Source organism: Perca flavescens, chromosome 3 (assembly GCF_004354835.1).
Source record: "Perca flavescens isolate YP-PL-M2 chromosome 3, PFLA_1.0, whole genome shotgun sequence".
Classification (NCBI taxonomy): domain Eukaryota; kingdom Metazoa; phylum Chordata; class Actinopteri; order Perciformes; family Percidae; genus Perca; species Perca flavescens.
Window position 1 is genome coordinate 17,168,391 of NC_041333.1, and position 20,028 is coordinate 17,188,418.

At 38.4% G+C, this 20,028-nt stretch overlaps 1 protein-coding gene across 1 annotated transcript in view; it reads right to left on the reverse strand.

Moving 5' to 3' along the window:
* Positions 1–416: 416 nt before the first annotated feature.
* drd2a (dopamine receptor D2a) overlaps positions 417–20,028 on the reverse strand; it is a 45,037-nt gene continuing 25,425 nt past the window's right edge. The window contains exons 2-8 of the mRNA XM_028573677.1: positions 19,522–19,832; positions 10,888–10,997; positions 7,406–7,542; positions 2,962–3,170; positions 1,912–1,998; positions 1,226–1,616; positions 417–613 (exon numbers count right to left, since the gene is read on the reverse strand). Coding sequence (XP_028429478.1) covers positions 417–613; positions 1,226–1,616; positions 1,912–1,998; positions 2,962–3,170; positions 7,406–7,542; positions 10,888–10,997; positions 19,522–19,800 — 1,410 coding nt within the window. The 5' untranslated portion in view covers positions 19,801–19,832. The remainder of the gene's footprint in view (positions 614–1,225; positions 1,617–1,911; positions 1,999–2,961; positions 3,171–7,405; positions 7,543–10,887; positions 10,998–19,521; positions 19,833–20,028) is intronic.

The following is a 20,028-nucleotide window of genomic DNA, read 5'->3' on the forward strand; positions in this document are numbered from 1 at the left end:
CTTGATATCTATAAGATTTGTAGAAAATTTCCACCATGAATAAACACAATAAATAGCAGTTTGCAACTTGTATGTGTGTGGTATACACAGATGGCTCCTTATGTGACAAGTACAATGATTTTAGAGAACAATGTTACATTTGCCCTTTCTCCATGAAACAGGTCATTGTTACAGACATTTCTTGTTTTACATTCAGTGATTTGGAGAACAGGACTCCACAAACAATTCACATGTACTGTAGAGCCAACATGCCTTTCAATAAGACACTTCAGTTTTTCAGTCACTCAGCTCCATAACTTTAAAAAGCAGATCGCAGTTTGCAAGGTGCCTTTTCCTTGAGGATGAGGTATTCGCCAGAAGAGATGCTTTTATTTATCGCTCTTCCCTCAGTCTGATCAGACAAGTCATGCTGCAGTTTAGCAGTGCAAGATCTTAATGAATGCCTTTCTGAACTCGACATTAAAGGTGGTGTATATAATGGGATTTACAGCACTATTCACGTAGCCCAGCCAAGTGAAAGCATTATACATCTCAGCAGGAACCTTGCATTTTGTGCAGTGGGTGTTCAAGATATGTGTAATGAAAAACGGCAGCCAGCATATGATGAATACACCTGAGGAGATACAAGAAAAATGGGAATATTAGAAAAAGAACATCAGAAGAGTGAAGAAGAAGCCGTCTCTTATTCAACACCCAGGTATGGGTAAAAATGGAGTTGAACTCTAAAATGCAAGTATCAGAACGATTTCTTTTTGTTGCATCATTCCCCGTCTTGTCTTCAAGCTTTGTTTTAGTTCTTACCAAAAAACAATGAAATGGAAATAACAACACAAGCAGAGTCGGCCAAGAACCAGAGAGGGCGGGGGGCTTGTGCAAAAGAAAAACTGCTTTTGTAAATTGTACATTACATGATTAGCTTGTGGTAAATTAGAAGAGAAACAAATATTTAGTCTTGATGAGTTTGAACAGTACCCCCGCTGGTTTCATGTTGTAACCACTGCATGGTTTTGCATGTGTGAAGTTTATAACAAAAACATAGTTATTTGGTTGTGGAAATGCTTCATATCACACAGTGTCAGTTCCACTTCGATGTGCATATTAGATTAAATAGCATTTTGTTAAACTTTAATGCTACTGATTGTAAATTATTTATAACAAATAAATAATGAAATGAAATGAAAAAAATGTGAAATGAAAAAAATCTATTACAATTAAACCAACTTACCAAGGACGATGGCTAACATCTGAGTGGCCTTTTTCTCCTTCTGCTGGGAGATCTTTCTCTTGCTCATGGTTTTCACAGAGGTCTGAGTTTTGCCATTAGGTAAGGCCTGCGTCTGGAAGGCTTTGGCCACAACGGGTGCTGGATCCCTTGGGGCCTCCTTGGTAGGATTGCCATTCTTTTCTGCTTTCTGGCGCTCCTGAGGAGGTGTGGGAGGTGTGGAAGTGCAGGGGCTAGCGTTGGCTTTGTTAGGCATCAAAAGCTGGTGGCTGGTGGCCGGAGTGTCTCCAAGAGCACACTGTGGTTGCTGCTTCTGTTTCTGGCTGCTGCCACTGTTGTTCAGCTCATCCAGCTCCAGTTCTTCCCCCTCATTGACTACATCTTTGATGAATATCTAAGCAAGGTCAGGATGAGCAAAAAAACCATGGATTCAGATGGCCATTTTTTAGTTAGGCAATAGGTGACATTTAAAATAACAGGCAATAAACAGATAAGAAAAGATCACACTTTCAGTCTTTAATTTAGTTTTGCTGTGCTCACAGAAGCAGAAAGGTGCCTTTTCAAGCTATATTTGGTATGGAGGAAAACTTCAAGGTGACACATTGCTAAATCTTTTGCAGGCAAAACAAATATTTTTCCAACAATTAAACTTTTTAGAAAAAAAGTGGAACAAAAAAAAGAGCACACACCACTTTCTTCTTGTTGACAGGAAAACTCCCATTAGATTTAACAATCATGGTGCACAACCTCACATCCTCTGGATGAGTGCACTTATCCTGAAATGAAAACAGCTATGTCAGGCAAGGAGAGGGTACAATGTCAAAGCATAACTGGCAAAAGGGCTGTCTAAGCACAGGTCCCACAGCCTCCCAGGTTAAATGAGGCTTTCTGGTACAGAAAGGCTGTTTAGCAAGAATCTGATCCGCAGCTTCAACTGCAGCTGCAGGTCCATTTACCTAACAGTGTAAGACATTTTTGGCTATTTTACCAAGATGATGCAAACTCATCCAATAATACAACAGTATAAGTGGAACTTTATACAAATTATGTTCTTTTCCTCCATAAAGATTATGTACATAATCCTTCAATATGCTGCCATATAACGACTTCGCAGATCATTAAATTATATAGTAATGTGGAGTCTATATTATTCCCTGCAACCTCCCATGCCCCCCCACACACACACACACACACACACACACACACACACAGACACAGACACAGACACAGACACACACACACACACACAGACACACACACGCACACACATATATAAAGCAATAGTGAAACGTGCCAGTAAATGTAACATTACAGTGGGATTAAAATTGGTCTCCTGGATGGAACCAGTTACAGAGTATTTAATTTACATACAGGTGGGGGGGGCACTTAAAATGCCTTAGGTGTAACTGAGCCTTGACCTTTAAATCTCTTGCCTTGAATGTTGTCCACTGTTTTTCCAAAGAAAAATCAATTCTCTTCTTGTCTTGGTTTTCCCCTTTACGTTAGGTTATGTAATGCAAAGCCCATCCATAAAACCATTTAGTTAACCCAAGTAAAATTGGGTTGAGAAAATGATTGATTGTTTTTTTTTCTCAAACTTATGGAAAAAGACATGATTCTAAAATGTTCAGAAACACAGAGCTATGGTATATGGTATAATTAAAGTTGTAAGTCAATCTCAGTTTCATTTTAAAGCTGAAAAGCATTAGTAGTAAACAGCAGCCATATTGCAAGCTCACCTTCAGCGAAGTGGCCACATCAGGGTCAGGATCCTGACAAACGCGCTGCTTCGGTTTGGTGTTGACACGTTTTCTGCGCTTCCTCAGGACCACATAAATTTGCACATAAACCAGCAGAGTGATGATGAAGGGAACATAGAAGGACACGATGGAGGAGTATACCACAAAGGCCGGATTGGCGATCACACAGAGAGTATCATCACGAGTAGCTGTGGAGATAAGCACAGGGTGAATGAATAAAGGCCTCAGACTGCATGTTATGTTCCAACTAAAATAGTTTTATGTAGTTTTGTTTTTGTTGCTGTGCCTTTTGGAAAACGTTCTACAATAAAATGGAGAACTTTGTTTCAATTAAACTTGCATCTAAAAACCAAAGGTTGCTTTTTGATTTTAATTTGATTTGAAAAAACTCCTATACTCCCCCCACCCGGAGGTCATTCACTGTTTTTTCTTTCACCTCCTCCTTCTTATTGGCTTAGACCATTGCAATCCTTTTACTGTAATACCAACCAACCTCACTCAGAACTGCCTTATAGCTGATCCAGGAGGCTGCCACAGGGCTTCTATCTGGTGCCAAATGTGGAGATCATATCACCCCAATTTGAGATTCCCTGCACTGGTTGCCTGTTAATTTTAGATTTCACTGATTTACTTTTAAAGCCAGCCAAATTTGCCCTGAGCTACATCACTGGCTCCCTTCTCACCAGAACACACACACACACACACACACACACACACACACACACACACACAGAGCCGTTAATTTAAGATTAGACAATTGTTGCCACACAGATTTAGATAACACCAGAGTCGTCATAGATACTGTAGATGTCACAGTAATTGTGTAGTTCATGTCACAGTAACAACTTGTTATCTTCACACTTCAGGGTGGCTGTGGCTCAGGAAGTATAGCAGGTTGTCTATTACAGTTTTTTTGGATTGCTTAAGCATGATTTTCAAACACACTACACACAATTAGCACAACCACACACAATTAGCAAAACACTACAGATCCTTTGCATATTTAAACACTCTTGTAAAAACTATATTTTAAACACTTTTGTTTTAAAACCACACTTTGTTACCATATGAAACACACACGTTTCACATTACTATACTCTGTTTGCACGAGTTACACTCTTCTGTGATAAACCTAAAACACTTTTAGCACTTCTACTTCCCTATGATTAGAGTAGGCTATCATCAACAAAGTACAAATATAATGTAAATTCACCAAACACTACACAAGACCAATGTTGCAGACTGAAGAAACTCATTTATTTCTCAACACGCCCAAAATGTTGACATGGAGATTCATAATACTGTAACAAAATGTCACTTTACGTATTGTACTGTAAGTTTACTGTAAAAAAAAAAACTAGACATTGTCTCTTCGCCTAGCTGCATTTGGCCAGAGAATTTCATCAACATCACAGGCAATGTTGTCATTACCAAGACACCTTGGAAAGAAACGTCTTGAATGACGAATCCATCCTTGCATTGCTGCTACCTCCATCTGGTCACAGGCCTCCTCCATGGCTTGGATGAGGGGTACCTCAGCCTGGAGACGGAGATCATATACCTTCCACCGCCATGCCGAGAAAAACTCTTCTATAGGGTTGAGGAATGGAGGGTATGGTGGAAGATATAGGACGGTGAAATGTGATGTTGCTGAAACCAGTTCTGAACCAGAGCAGAGCGGTGGAAAGACACATTGTCCCAGACAACAATGTATTGCATATGATCGATTTGATTTGCTGCTGTTATGTTGTGCAATTGGTCCAAGAATGTAAGTATGAGTACTGTGTTGTAAGGGCCCATATGGGCATGGCGGTGGAGGACCCCATTCTGTGTAATGGCTGCACAGAGTGTTATATTACCCCCACGTTGCCCTGGGACATCGACTATAGCCCTGTGGCCAATGATGTTTCTTTCCCTCCTTTGTGTTCTCGTCAGGTTGAACCCAGCCTCATCTACGTAAATGAACTCATGCTGGATCTCCTCTCCATCCATTCATAAAACTCTCTGAAGAACAGTGTCAGGCAAAATTGTGTAGTTCAGTGTAGATGTAGTATACATATTACAGTACAGTAAAAGATTATGAGACAGTATGCAAGATCACACTGCTAAAGTGAATACATACCTCTGCATAATCATGCCGCAGTCGTTTCACCCTGTCGGAATTGCGCTCCAAAGGCACTCGATAAATTTGCTTCATTTGAATATTATTTTTTTTAGGATGCGTGCCAGTGTTGATGTTGAGACATGATGGATATCGTTGAAACTGCTGTGGTTATTGACAATGTTAGTTTGGAGTTGATTGAGTGTTATAGCATTGTTGGCCAAAACCATGTTTACTATCTCCCTCTCTTGCTGTTCTGTGAACATAGGAGGCCTTCCCCCTTGTCGTGCCTGACCCTCAATCCTATGTAGAAAAAAACCCAGTATACAATAGTACAGTAATTTCACAGGAAAAGGTAACAGAAGTGCTGATAGTGCATAGAATACAGTACTGTAAGCAGTTACTGAAACCGTGCAGATGTATTTGATATGATGATATTTTTACAATACCTATTTTCCAGTCGAAATGTTCTTATCACACTTGCCACTGTGTATCGGGTTAGATTTGGCTGTACTCGCAGTCCAGCCTCCCTCAGCGTCAGACCATGGTTGACAACGTGGTCAACCAGTGTTGCGCGGATCTCATTTGTCAGATTCGGTCCTCTTTGAGCACCTTCTTGTCTTCTTCTTCTTCCTCTACCTCTACCTCTACCTCTACCTCCAGCATGGCCTCCATCTCTTCCTCTTCCTCTGTTGATTCTTCCTCTGTTGATTCCTCTTCCTCCCCTTCCTCCTCCTCCTTGTCCTCCTCCTCGTTCTCCTCGTTCTCCTCCTCGTCTTACTCTTTCTCTGACTCTTTCCATTGTGCTTGAAGACCGATGAACTCACCTGTGTCTACAATTAGGCAAACAAGTGTTTGCACACCTGATGACTGTGTTGAACCAATTGGTTGGACGGTGCGGTAATTTGACAGTCAGTGCTTTGGTATTGCAAGGAAGTGACTTCATGACAGATTTTTTGTGTGTAATGTATGTTAAGTGTGTTTAGTGTTTTGCAAATCACTGTGTGTAGAGTTTTGCAACAAGTGTGAGGTTGACAATAGGCTTATAGTTGTGCAAATATGGGCTGATGTTTTGCTTCTTGAGTGTAAGGTTTTGCTATTAGTGTACTACTTTTAATTTTAGTGTGTAAGCTATCCAAAAAAACTGTAAAGGAGCAGTCCGATTTCACATATGAAATTCTGTTACCTTGTGAGGAGGACTCGTACTCAGAACAGTTTATCTTCTGTATCTCTGGCAGGAAATAATCCTTTTAGAGTAAATAACCCCGTTCAGTTTAAAAGACGTGGAAATTACTGGAAATCGAGGATACACTGTTTTTGGAGCTTGAGCCGTCAGCATATCTCGGCCTTCAAATTTGATCATTATTTCTTTCATCGGTTTCTACCAAGCCATCCCTTTTATGGAAGAAACATACTAAATACCTCTTTAATTTTAAACACCTGTCGACATGTTGAACTGTCCCCGAACCCCAACTGCACACAAACCTGCGACTGTGTGTGTGAGAGTGTTTGCGTGTGGGTGAATGAGAGGCCCTTTGTAAAGCGCGTTGGGTAAAAGCACAATATACTGTACAAGGCAGTCCATTTACGACACAAATCTGAGGTTGTGATAATGTGTTTGAAATGATCATACAGACACATCTGACATATTTGCTTTCCATCCACAGTTAAAAAAAATATTAACAAAAATATTTTAAACATAGATTGCGAAAGCTTAAAAACAAATCTTAATTGCTTCCGTTTCAGTGGTTCCTGCTGGTGGTCTCTGCAGCCACTACTCACTTGAAAGCGGTTGTGAGGCTCACAAATCCACACATCTGAGTTCCGGCAGAAATGTCGTTACATCAAGGCACTCAAAGGGATGAGTGGAGCTTCAAAGAGACAGGAATCGAGCCATAGGAGCTGATCAGCAACACGTCTGAGAAGCCCTTTAACTGTAATCCTCTGTAAAAAACCTCTGTTCTGTAGAATAATCTAAAGGGCTATGCCTCGCTTAAAGTAGTTGTGTCAGTATGAAGTACAGTAACATTTTTATTGCATGGGTAGCTCATATGTACTTCTGCAACACAATTCTGTACAGTGTGCAATGCTGCACATCGGTGCTGACATTGAGATTCTGCTTTAGTACAATTGCAAATATGGGCAAGCATTTAAAAGATACATCAGCTATCTTCACAATGTATATGTGTCTACAATGTATGCTGTACTGTACTGTGCAATGGATGTACTCGTGAATAATTCAGTACTGCACCACTATTGCTCCACCAATTTAGTCTCACACCCTGACGAAATGTTTATTATATGTATCACACGCTTTCTCACCTGTGTTATTTAGGCCAAACAATAGGGGACATGATATGGCGAAAGACAGTACCCACACCACCGAGATCATTACTGTGACCCTTCTCCTGGAGCTGTAGCGAGTGTTGTACAGCATTGGCATTGCAACTGCAGTGTAGCTGTAAGGGGTGAAGAAAAAATAGGTACTTTAATTTGAATGTATTTCTACAAGACAACACGGAAAGCATGAAAAAGAATTTTTGTATAAAATAGTGCAACGTATGGTTTGAATTTATTCATGTTCAATTTGAGGACCTAAGGCTTAATGTATCGCCTTACTGTTGATAGTTCTCTTTCTTCATCAATGGATTTTAGCTCAAAAGAGGACAGGGAACATGAAGCCTACAAGTGGTAAAACCAAGAAATGTTGCCTGTCATCTTTGATCAGATCCTTTTTGATGTTTGACCGGCGCTTTGGAAACAGATATGTGCTATGGGCTGCAGTTTACAAGAAGAGGTAGTGTTTTTCTCCCAGGAAATGCTTTATCATTTAAACTTGTTACATTGGTTGACCTTATTAGTGAGCTTGCTGTAATCACCAGGAAATGCATAGCTTTTTACAGTGTCTCATGCATTGATTTCTGTGCAATTTGGTTTGAGCTTTTAGGTGACTTTGGGTTTCTTTATGCAAACATACAAAGCAAGTCAGGATATCTAAGGTAATTTTATTACGTCATGTATGTTGTCATGGATTGTGCAACACATTGTACTAAGGTCTTGGGTAAAATAAGCCTCTCCAATTGGCCCAAAAGTAATAATGCCTAGTGCTGGGGCAAGGCCTTATTTCTGACGGGCAGATTTTTTTTTTTGTCTACCTGCTCCTGAATCACAATTTTTTATTGTATAATGCGGGTGTTATTCCATAATGAAGTGAAAATGCATTACATTTTGACATTTTATTACATTTTAACATTTTGACGTTTTTTTACATATTGATGTTTTATTACATTATGCGTTATAGCATATTGCATTGTTATTACATATTGGGTTGTTATTACATAATGCGTTGTTACATGCTGCTTTTAAAAAAAAAAAGTTAAATTCTTACACTGCACTGTAACTTTTATTCTTGTATATTATACCTGTGTTATTTTATTATAGCTGTTTTTAGATGATCTTTTTCACATTTTACATAGAAGGGATTATTATTGACAGCTGAGAGTTTATATTCAAATGTTAAACAGTTTCTCATGCTATTTGGAGTAGTGTTTGTATGACTAACTGCATTAACAAAAACTACAGAACATATTTTTGCCTTGCCACAAGTCACTAAAATCTAACTGCTCTAACATAATTGTCTTGTAAAATATTTTAGTGCACATTATGACTCACTGATCGCGTCCTGAAGCGTTTTGATAGGAAAGTGTGCTTATTGGCAATCTGAGTTCTGTTAAAAAAACATTTGGCATGTTTATATTCATATCACCTCCTACACAAAAGCAGTTTTGTCTTATGCCTATTAGTCGTTGGCTTATAAAGAGGATGTGAGTTACTGACTGGAATGGCCAACTCCAACTGCTGTTGGTGTCTTTATTTTTTATTTTTTTAACAATAGATTAACTAACAATCCTCTTTTCTGCTCTGCGTTCACAAAATGCAAAAATTAAGTTTCCGACACGTTTACTTTGGTTAATAAAAACAAAATTAGTAGCAAAAGAACCAATCCTTTGATGTATGCATTACAGTGCTGCCTGGAGCAGCTGAATTGATAAAAGGAAACACATTTGTCTGCGACTCTTATCTGAACTAACTACAAAATCGGCATTATACAGCCTGGGAAAGCAACTCGTGCTACTGTCACACTCATCCTTCTAGCAATTAGCATACTGTGTAGCCTACACAGCAAGCAGGCACAAGTCAGATAAATAATATAAATGTTAATTTAGATGCTATTCCTCTCTGCATGTAAAATTCATTTCAGACACATGCAAACAATGATCTACTGGGAGATTATTCAGAGTAGCTTTTATTAAGCTTTTGCATTCTAATTCATTCAATTTAGTAAGAGTTGATATTGTCTCTGTGTGTGACCATGGTGAATATTTATTTTGGGTTTAAGATGAGTAATGCAGCCAAGCAGAAAATCATGTAAAATTAAAGTTAACAGAACTCCATAAAAATGAAAACCTGGGAAATGTTATGTCCTTGGTATTCTTCAGACGTCACGTAGAGCAAACCAAGCTCTCCCACTTTTAATACATGTTCTAGTTGTCAACATTACATGATTACAGTTCTTTATTGAAAGCTCGAGCTTTACATATTCTCAATGAATGAATCAATAAGTCATCATGCCAGTTAACCAACTAAATAAGTGGATTTATTAAGTCATTAATTATTCCAGGTGAAGGAGGTCTTGTGACATAGGTGCTGTCATAGACTGGTATTTTAGGCACTTAGGGCCTTTATAAATATTTACTTTCAATGATTACTAAAGAGTCATTCTTAAACTTAACAGCAGGCCTAAAAGTAGTGTTCTACTGCATTCTCTGGTTAAAAGTTTAAAGTCTGCTGCACGTCTGACCACACCCAGCAACACCAATGGTTGCAGTGCAAGATGTCTGCTCTGTTGCACTGTTGGAGTGTACTGACTGGAGGACAGTTCTCTAGCACTGAGGCCAGTTAAACCATTGGAAATCAGCAAAACAAGATTTTTAACAGCTGTTAATTTATTCTTTAAATATATTTCTGTAATTTCTTTTACCCCACTGATGCTTTTTCTACAGATGTGGTACGTTTCCAAATACATTTTTCATCACAAGCAGATGAGCTAAAAGTCATATGGAAATTAGATGCTTTTTTAAAGAATGTTTACCACCCTTTAAGTAATTTATTGTGCCATTTATCATATCATCATATTTTATTGATTATGCTATTACTACTGCGTATGTTGTTTGTGGAGCCTTTTTCTTTTGTTAGCCCGATGTAATTTATTATTTGGCTGCTTATGTGTTTCATTTTGTGAATGTTTTCCTTTGTGGTATGTATTTTTGTTTTATGTATGCATTTACATTAATTACTGAGTGTGTTATCATTTTAGGTGGTCCTGTGATTTTCCCACTTTTGTGATTGATTGATTGTTTGTGATTGATTGTTTGAAGTCTGTAGCTAAAGATACTGCCTTATTGTACAGTATTGTTTATGTTATACCCGGCACTACTTCTTTATTAAAGTTGGTGCTGACTGTAGGCAGGAGTCCACGACCACAGGTTATGCACACGCAATTTGACAAATTCACATTTATAACTCTGTAACATCTGGCGGCAAGTAATAAGGACGGGTATGTACTCCCATACCAATTTACGTGACATAAAGGTGTTGTGTATAGTGTAAAATCCATGTTTGTAAAAGGCATTTAGGTGGGCTAAAAAAATTATGTGGGCTTTGATGGTCATGCACTTAAACATTTCCATTGAAAATCCATGCAGAAAGCATAAGAGGAAGGCCTAAACAATCTGTGCACTCACCGATCAATGCTGATGGCACAGAGATTGAGGATACTGGCTGTACACATCATCACATCCAGAGTGACAAAGATGTCACAGTGGATTTTGCTAAAGCGCCACTCTCCCACTACCTAGAAGAGAAAAACATCAACAAATGTCAGTTTACAGCAACAGTGAACAGAACAAAGCCGCTGCACCTAGTCAGAAATTATGTGTGTTTACTTCTGAAACAAAAAGCGACCTTGACAATCAAGCCTCCTACATTTATTGCATTTCATATTATTTCCACATCGGTGACAGAAAGAGAGAGTGAATAGAGAGCAGAACTGAGTAGGAGAAAATTATAAATTAGGGTAAATGAATGAATTGAATATATATATATATATATATATATATATATATATATATATATATATATATATATATATATATATACATACACTCACCTAAAGGATTATTAGGAACACCATACTAATACCGTGTTTGACCCTATCCTATCAATATGGGCCAACATTTCTAAATCTAAATCTAAATCAATTTCTTGAATCAATGACACAAAGAATTAAGGCAGTTCTGAAGGCGAAAGGGATCCCTCACACCATTACATCACCACCACCAGCCTGCCCAGTGGTAACAAGGCATGACAGATCCATGTTCTCATTCTGTTTACGCCAAATTCTGACTCTACCATTTGAATGTCTCAACAGAAATTGAGACTCATCAGACCAGGCAACATTTTTCCAGTCCTCAATTGTCCAATTTTGGTGAGCTCGTGCAAATTGTATCCTCATTTTCCTATTTTTAGTGGAAATGAGTGGTACCTGGTGGGGTCTTCTGCTGGTGTAGCCCATCCGCCTCAAGGTTGTGCGTGTTGTGGCTTCACAAATGCTTTACTGAATACCTCGGTTGTAACGAGTGGTTATTTGAGTCAAAGTTGATCTTCTATCAGCTTGAATCACTCGGCCCATTCTCCTCTGACCTCTAGCATCAACAAGGCATTTTCGCCCCAGGACTGCCACATACTGGATGTTTTTCAGAACATTATCTATAAACCCTAGAAATGGTTGTGCGTGAAAATCCCAGTAACTGAGCAGATTGTGAAATACTCAAACCAGCCCGTCTGGCACCAACAACCATGCCACGCTCAAAGTTGCTTAGATCACCTTTCTTCCCATTCTGACATTCAGTTTGGAGTTCAGGAGATTATCTAGACCTGGACCACCCCCTAAATGCACTGAAGCAGCTGCCACGTGATTGGTTGATTAGATAATTGCATTAACGAGAAATTTAACAGGTGTTCCTAATAATCCTTTAGGTGAGTGTATATAAACTCAGCAAAAAAAGAAACGTCCTCTCACTTTCAACTGCCTTTATTTTCAGCCAACTTAACATGCGTAAAACTTTGTATGAAAATAAAAAAATTCAACTACTAAGAAATAAACTGAACAATGTTTTACAGACATGTGGCTAACATAAATGGAAAAATGTGTCCCTGAACAAAGGATGGTCAAAATCAAAAGTTACAGGGAAGACATCCTCCTCCCTCATGTGGTACCTTTCCTGCAGGCTCATCCTGACATGACCCTCCAGCATGATGATGCCACCAGCCATACCATTCGTTCTGTGCGCAATTTCCTGCAAGACAGGAAAGTTAGTGTTCTGCCATGGCCAGCAAAGAGCCCGATTCTCAATCCCATTGAGCACGTCTGGGACCTGTTGGATCGGAGGGTAAGGGCGAGAACCATGCCCCCCAGAAATGTCCAGAAACTTGCAGGTGCCTTGGTGGAAGAGTGTGGTAACATCTCATAACAAGAACTGGCAAACCTGGTACAGTCCACGAGGAGGAGATGCACTGCAGTACTTAATGCAGCTGGTGGCCACACCAGATACTGACTGTGACTTTTAATTTTGACCATCCTTTGTTCAGGGACACATTTTTCCATTTCTGTGAAAACGTTGTTCAGTTTATTTCTTAGTAGTTGAATTTTTTTATGTTCATACAAAGTTTTACGCATGTTGGCTGAAAATAAAATCAAAGCAGTTAAAAGTGAGAGGAGGTTTTTTTTTTTTATATATATATATATATATATATATATATATATATATATATATATATATATATATACATATATATACAGTATATATTTATAGGCCTATAATAGTAATCCAAATGGTCTGTTATATTCATGTTATCAAAGTAATGTTACACCTGACATAGTTTAAATTGACATATTATCTAATTTGATAGTTCCGTGACTTCATGACATCTTTTCACTGACCACAGTAGGAATTAAAAACTATATAGCAAGACTATAGGCACCATCAGTGTTAGTGAGATAATTATCCTTGAACATGTATCCTGGTCTGCAGCCCCATGTGGCTTCCAATCAAAGACATGATCAAAACCTATTTGTATTCATACCTCGGTTGCTCTCTGTTACATGGTCAAACCCCAAGATGAAACTAACATCATCAGTGATCTCTTCACCACTGCCTATCCCTAGCCCCACGCCCCTCCCCTTTTCATCTGTGCCTGACTCTTGTTTTGTTTTGTTTGTTTGTCTTTATTATCTATACCCTGTAAAGCGACTTTGAGTTCGTGAAAAGCGCTATATAAATTCAATTTATTATTATTATTATTATTATTATTATTATTAGTGATGCTCTGACAGGTCTGAGCCATCCGATGCCACCCACCTCACCTGACACTACATACCTACCTGCTTCCTTCAACAGCTCTGAAAAGGGTGCAACAGATGACTGTGTTGTTGGGGGGCAACTCCTACCTCTCCGTGACAGATTAACATTTGTCTTAGGTCATGTCTTCATAAAAGTAAATGGCTGTATGTTGTTGCTGGTGTCTACAACAGTTGCAGTGATTGCAGAATGATCTGACAGCCTAATGAGCGCACAACCTCTCCTCTCCTCTTGCCCAAATTTAAGAGCCTCATTTAAGAGCTGAAAACCATTGGCTGCAACACAGATCTATTTGTATCAATGTGGGGAAACATATTCAGTGGATATTAATCTGCTTGTCTAAAGCAATAAAAACAAAACAAATATATGCTAAAATAGTATAATTATTATGAAACGTTGACTGTGGGATATAGGCATTCTCAATTTAGTTCTTGCTATTTCACCCCCCAAACACACTTCTCAAACTTAATTTATAACCTCCCACTGTGCATATGTGCATAGCAAATCATCATTCAGAATGTATCAGCATTCTGATTTAAAATGCAAAGGTAAGCAGTTGGGAAATTGAAAATGCAGTAATGGAGGCTGGGGAATGGAGAAAGTTGTTATAAAGTGCAATTGACACGTCACTTAAAATCAAGATGAAATGAAACTGACTTTTTCATCTAAAACTTGTCTGTCTTAATGGCATTCATAATAATAATAAACAACAAACTTTATAGATATATGTTCATTCATAGCAGAAATGCTGAGGTGCATGCATAAAAACTACTAAAGAAGAATTACAAAGACAACTCAAACAGCTGTTAAAAAGCACATAGCATACATTATTTGAACATATTACATGTCTAATGAAAAAATACTACTCAGCATTAATCTATGCGCCACAATGTTGGATGGACATCTTTACTGACAAGAAGGAATAATGATATCATGATATTTATCTCCAAACCACAGATACACACTAATCTTTTTAACTCTTGAAAATAATTAAATTAATTCTCTTTTGCAGACTGATTGTTGGTTGTCTGTCTTTTTATATGTGTTGTTATATGTGTTGTTCTTGTATGCAGGTTTTGCCGTTGTTTGAGTATAAATGTTTCTTCTCAGGTCTCTCTTTATCTCAATGAGACTACCTTAAAATACTTAAAATTACTGCATGAGCATAATACATGCAGAAATAATATTTTGAATACAATGATTATTAATGGAATTCCTCATGTTTTTTAATTAATTTGCTAGTCTTGAAAAGTCAGTAATTCACCTTGATTTTAAACACGCTCTGACCCTCAAGCCATGCATAAAGTTCTCTCCATATGCTCACTAAATCAGTCACACTTTACAGAAAGTGAAAACTGTGGTAATGAATGCTAATTCAGCATTTAATAACAAAGGGCAAGTTGAATGCCCTGTCTGTGACTAAGCTCTCACAAAAGTTCATGCTGATACATAATTAACACAAGAAACTTCACGGTCATGGTCAGCGAGACTGGAATTAAGAAAATAAAATGTCTGTACATAGATAAAGAAGAAAAAGGAGTGTGTATGTGGTGGGATTGGAGATAGTTATATGTAATAAAGAAGAGATAAACAAAACCAAAATATTGCTACCAAACACTGAACAAATACTGACGAGTGTTTGTTGTTATTCTCTGAAGATGCACATGATTTTAGGTTGTGTCTCTGATTGCAGGAGCATTTCCTGAAGAACGCGAAATCCATCAGCATATTTAAGGTCACCTTCCCTTTCACAATTCAAATCTCGAGGATAAGATTAAAAACTGGATTCTCAGAAAATGTTTTCCACTTCTGCTAAATAATTTATTTGCAAGGATTTATAACAGTCCAATTGCTACTGTCTCAGTTTACTTACTACCTACTTCACATTAGCAGGAGGCAGACAAAACACACTTAACATATTCTGGATAATCCATTTTGACTTTGACAAACCACCAGTATTTAGTTCCCAGCATGTTAAAAGTGTGTGCTTTTCCCAATTCCCAACTTTGTATCTCCTCGACTCCTCAACTCCTTGACTCCTCGACTGCTCGATCCTCCAGCTTGTGACCTGGAAATCATTCTCAGCGTGCATGTTGAAGGACGTCCCAATTCCTAACATGCACATCGAGGAGTGAGGATCGAGCATCAAGGAGACTCCTCGGAGGAGTTATAATCGAGGATACACAGACAGACTTTTTACCCGCGTCATGTAAACAAAGAGCACACAGAGGAGAGAGAGAGAGAGAGAGAGAGAGAGAGCGATGATATCCGCGGCTCCGTGGTTAATCTAACGTTAAGGATTGGGCCAGTCACATCATACAAATTAACATTGTGATTAATTGCAGTTGGGTGAAATAATACACAATGAGGAAAATATTATGAACATTCTCTAAAATGTGAACATAGCAGAGCTGCTGTCGGACAGACAGCTTGATTTGTAGCTAGGTGCGTGAGACACTTGAGAAACAGCAGTAATTTCATTAGGATTATTTCAGAATCTAAAGGTCTAGTTCTGTTTCCTCTGTCCAGTTTATAACTACAGTTAGTTTTGCTGCTTAAATATCCAATGATATCAGCTGCAGTGACATTTCTGTGCGCATGGAAACGTTTACAAGAAGCATCTCTAATCATTAAAGTAAGCTAAATCGTTATAGAAAACACTCATCAGGCTAGATCAATACAATAGACTACAACATTTAAAAAGCAACGGAGCCTGCAGGGACTGCCGAGGGCCAGTTAAATGTCCATGCGGGTTTCACTGGTTTGTAAATCGGAGAAAATAATTAATTCATGTGGCTGGAAGGTGGAAGGTGGAAGATGTTAAGCTCACAGGCTGATTCGGATAAAAAGCCGATCCACGCATTAATAATAGACAGAGTGCGTTTCTGTTTGTGTGTATATAATATAGGCCTAGCCTTTATATTTGTATAGTTCTTTTCATACAAACATTTGTAGTGTTTTACACAAAAAAAATGTATAGGCTATAGTTATACTGTATAGTCTATTATAAATATATATGCATGTGTGTGTGTGTATATTAAATACAACAAATAAAAATGTACGACCCCCATATATTCTTATCACATTTTGCCACGTTGTGAGTTGAACTCAAAGTAATTATATAGAAGTGGTCATGAACACGGTAGAGAGAGATCATAAATTGCAGCGTATGACAAAACAATGGACAGCAGATGCAGGGAATTGGGAAAAGGGCTGTAAGACATATGGAGTCTTGTCTATGTAAGAAACTGAACTGAACAGTTTTCCATGTTATCTTCACACAATAAATAAACACTGCAGCCCCCACCCTCCCAATGAAATAATAATCATGGCAGTCTCTGATCATGATTTGAAATCCTTCAGCTCACATACATAATTTGGTGACACAATTTAAATGTGTCTAAATTTACACATCAAATAAATAAGTCAATAAAAATACCAATAACCCCATGTTGTAGATCCACCCTGATTGATCCTACGTGCAACAGACTTCATAAGTATCCAGTTTAAATAATCTTAAGGATTTTGCAACAGAACAGGTTAGAAAAAAAATGTAATGACAAATTATGTCAAAGGATGAATTCTAAAACTGCACATGCTGCTCTTAAAGGGGCACTCCATAGATTACACCACGCTGACAGTTTACTCGTCATTAGGAGTTCTACTCAGCCTGTGAAAACAGTAGGGCTGTGCTCGATTAAAGAAATTCTTAGTCGACTAACAATCATTCAGTTTAGTTGACTAATCGATTAGTTGATTTAATCGACAGATCTGTAAAGCTGAGTTTCTCCGCAAAGAGTCATGCAAAGCACCACTTTAATTCTTGTATTTACAAGAGATGTGCTCGTACGTTTCTTGGAAATAAGTCATTCAGCATGAAAAAAGCATAAAACATGACTAATCGACTAAAGAAATCTAAGTCGACTAAGACCAAAACCACCGATTAGTCGACTAATTGACTAAGAGGGAGCAGCCCTAGAAAACAGTTGTATAATGTCACTCTGTGACTCTGGTGGAAGCTCGCTAAAGGTCTCTAAACCCTGAGGATGTCATAGTGATGTCATCTCAGTTTGGGTCTGGAGGAGACTAAACATTTACATTAACAGAAAGCCTGTGTTACCAACTGAGGGCATAGAGTTTGAAAAAAGTGAGCATTTACTAGGGAGGGAGGTTCAAATGGAATGTTATTAATTTGCATTATGGGAAATGTAGGATTGTGGCTCTTGACTCATACGAGGGACTACATTACAAAATATCTCAGAATCTGTAACTTTGATTTTGATTCCTTTTTGAAATCCAACTCTTGTGAGTCCCCTACCTTTATGGAATTGCAATACTAAATCACTGGAGTACCCCTTTAATCCACAATGTTTGGTGCTTGCTCATGTCCTCATTTGGAAGAAAGTGACAATAGGGGGTTTCTCCAAAGATAAACACAAAAAAGCAGGGGAAGCCAGCGAAAACTAGAGTGCAGCTAATGACTCAATCAGTGCCCTTGTAACCTAATGCTGTGTTTGTCTCCACCAATACAAAAGAAGCCCAACTGTCTAATTTGTGTCCAAAAACATGCTGTTACTTATATTTGATGAAAGTTTCAGAGCAGTGTCAGCACTTACCACACTCCAAATGTGTTGTCCACCTGTGCAAATCAAACACTTTACACCACTGGAGATCTTTTCTGCCATTATATTAAAATCAATATTTTATTGAGAACATTACGTGATAACACTTCCAACTTTTCCATAATACTTTGACGTGGGCTCCCGCCGTGTGGACCCAGCTGCCCATATCGACAGAGAGAGCAAGTAAACTATTCTAATAAAAACAAACAGTATGCAGGTTGCATACTATATGGATAAAAGTTTTCTTGTTTATTGGTAACAGAAACAGAATTGTAATTTATAACACTCACCACTTATAAAAAATATTCATATCCCTGTAAGATTACTGTTACAGTGATCCATTGCCAGTCCCCACTGTGCTGTATGTACAAACAAACATACATGGAGACAGGCAAAGACCATGACATCCTATAGATTTATACACTCTGATCAGAGGGATAATCTTCATGACTCACTGAGAGGTACAGGAGGATTAGAGTGCCTGTAGTCTTAGATTGCCTTTCTCTACATCAGACAGCGTGACCTAAAGCCTGATGATCAGAAATAAACCCGGGGATGGGAAGATAGACCGAAGAAATGAGCAACGACCAGAAGATAGAGAGAGACTTTTCTGAAAGATAGTCCACATCCTGTTTTCTATTGATTTAGTAGATTGGAGATGATTTTGTGTTGTTCTGTTTTAGGTTGCACTGGTTAGCAGGCATCGACGTGTTGCTTTAAAAACACAGGTCTGCATTATCCCACACAGCAGCGAATGCAAAATGATATATCCAAGAATTTGGAAGAATTATTCATAAACATCTGACCTCTGACTGAATAGACCGGCCTAACATTTTGATGTTGTCACATAGTGTTGCTACATTACGGCCCTTTAACCACTACAGGCCTGATATTTACAATGCTGATGCGAATGTATCTTGTTTCACCTTGAGCCTTTGATCTGCTGTTAGCTCCGGCTGGCTTGCTTGGCTCAAACCCTTTTCCCCAGTATTTTGCTGGCACCAGGTTTCATATTAAGCCCTGCTGTATGCTTAATATGCTTAATTATTTATATATATATATATATATATATATATGCTAAAGTGAATTCTCTATCTCTTATCTATTGTATATAATATAGTTGTTGAAGGTTGAATAATATACTGCAAGTCTGCAAATCACTTTCTTTTGTTTTCAATGACACAAGATGAAAAAGAGGTATACTGTAGGTCTACAGATAAGGAGAGCTGCAGGGCATATCAGGTTATTTATTTGTCTTCCAGTATGTGCAAAGAGTATACTGTACATGTGTGAAAATGTTTTTTGGGTGTGTGTGTATATATCTCTGCTGTCCTACCTCTAAGTAGACGACCCATGGCATAACCAGTGTGGCCACCAGAAGGTCAGCAACAGCCAGGCTGACGATCAGGTAGTTGGTGGTGGTCTGCAGGGCCTTCTCTCTGGACACAGCTATGCACACCAGCACGTTGCCGAAGACGATGACAAAGATGAGCAGAGTAAGCAGCATGGCATAGTAGTTGTAAGGGTGCTTGTGCTCTTGATCTGTTTCGTTGAAGCTCCATGTTCCATTATCATTGAAACTGTCATTGTAGGCATACTGGGTAAAGACATCCATTAGCTGTGAGTGACGAAGGCCAAGAACGGGCCCTGCAAAACACGCAGACATACAGAGAGAAAACAGCATTTGTATGTAGTTGTATTCATGTGAATGTAAATGTGTGTAGTAACAGTTTTATGAAGAAAACAAAAACTGTGATGTTTTGGGATAATCTGTATTCCTGCAATAATTGCTATGCAGAACAATTTGTCTTTTATAGTAATCTTTTAAACCCTGTGCACCGAG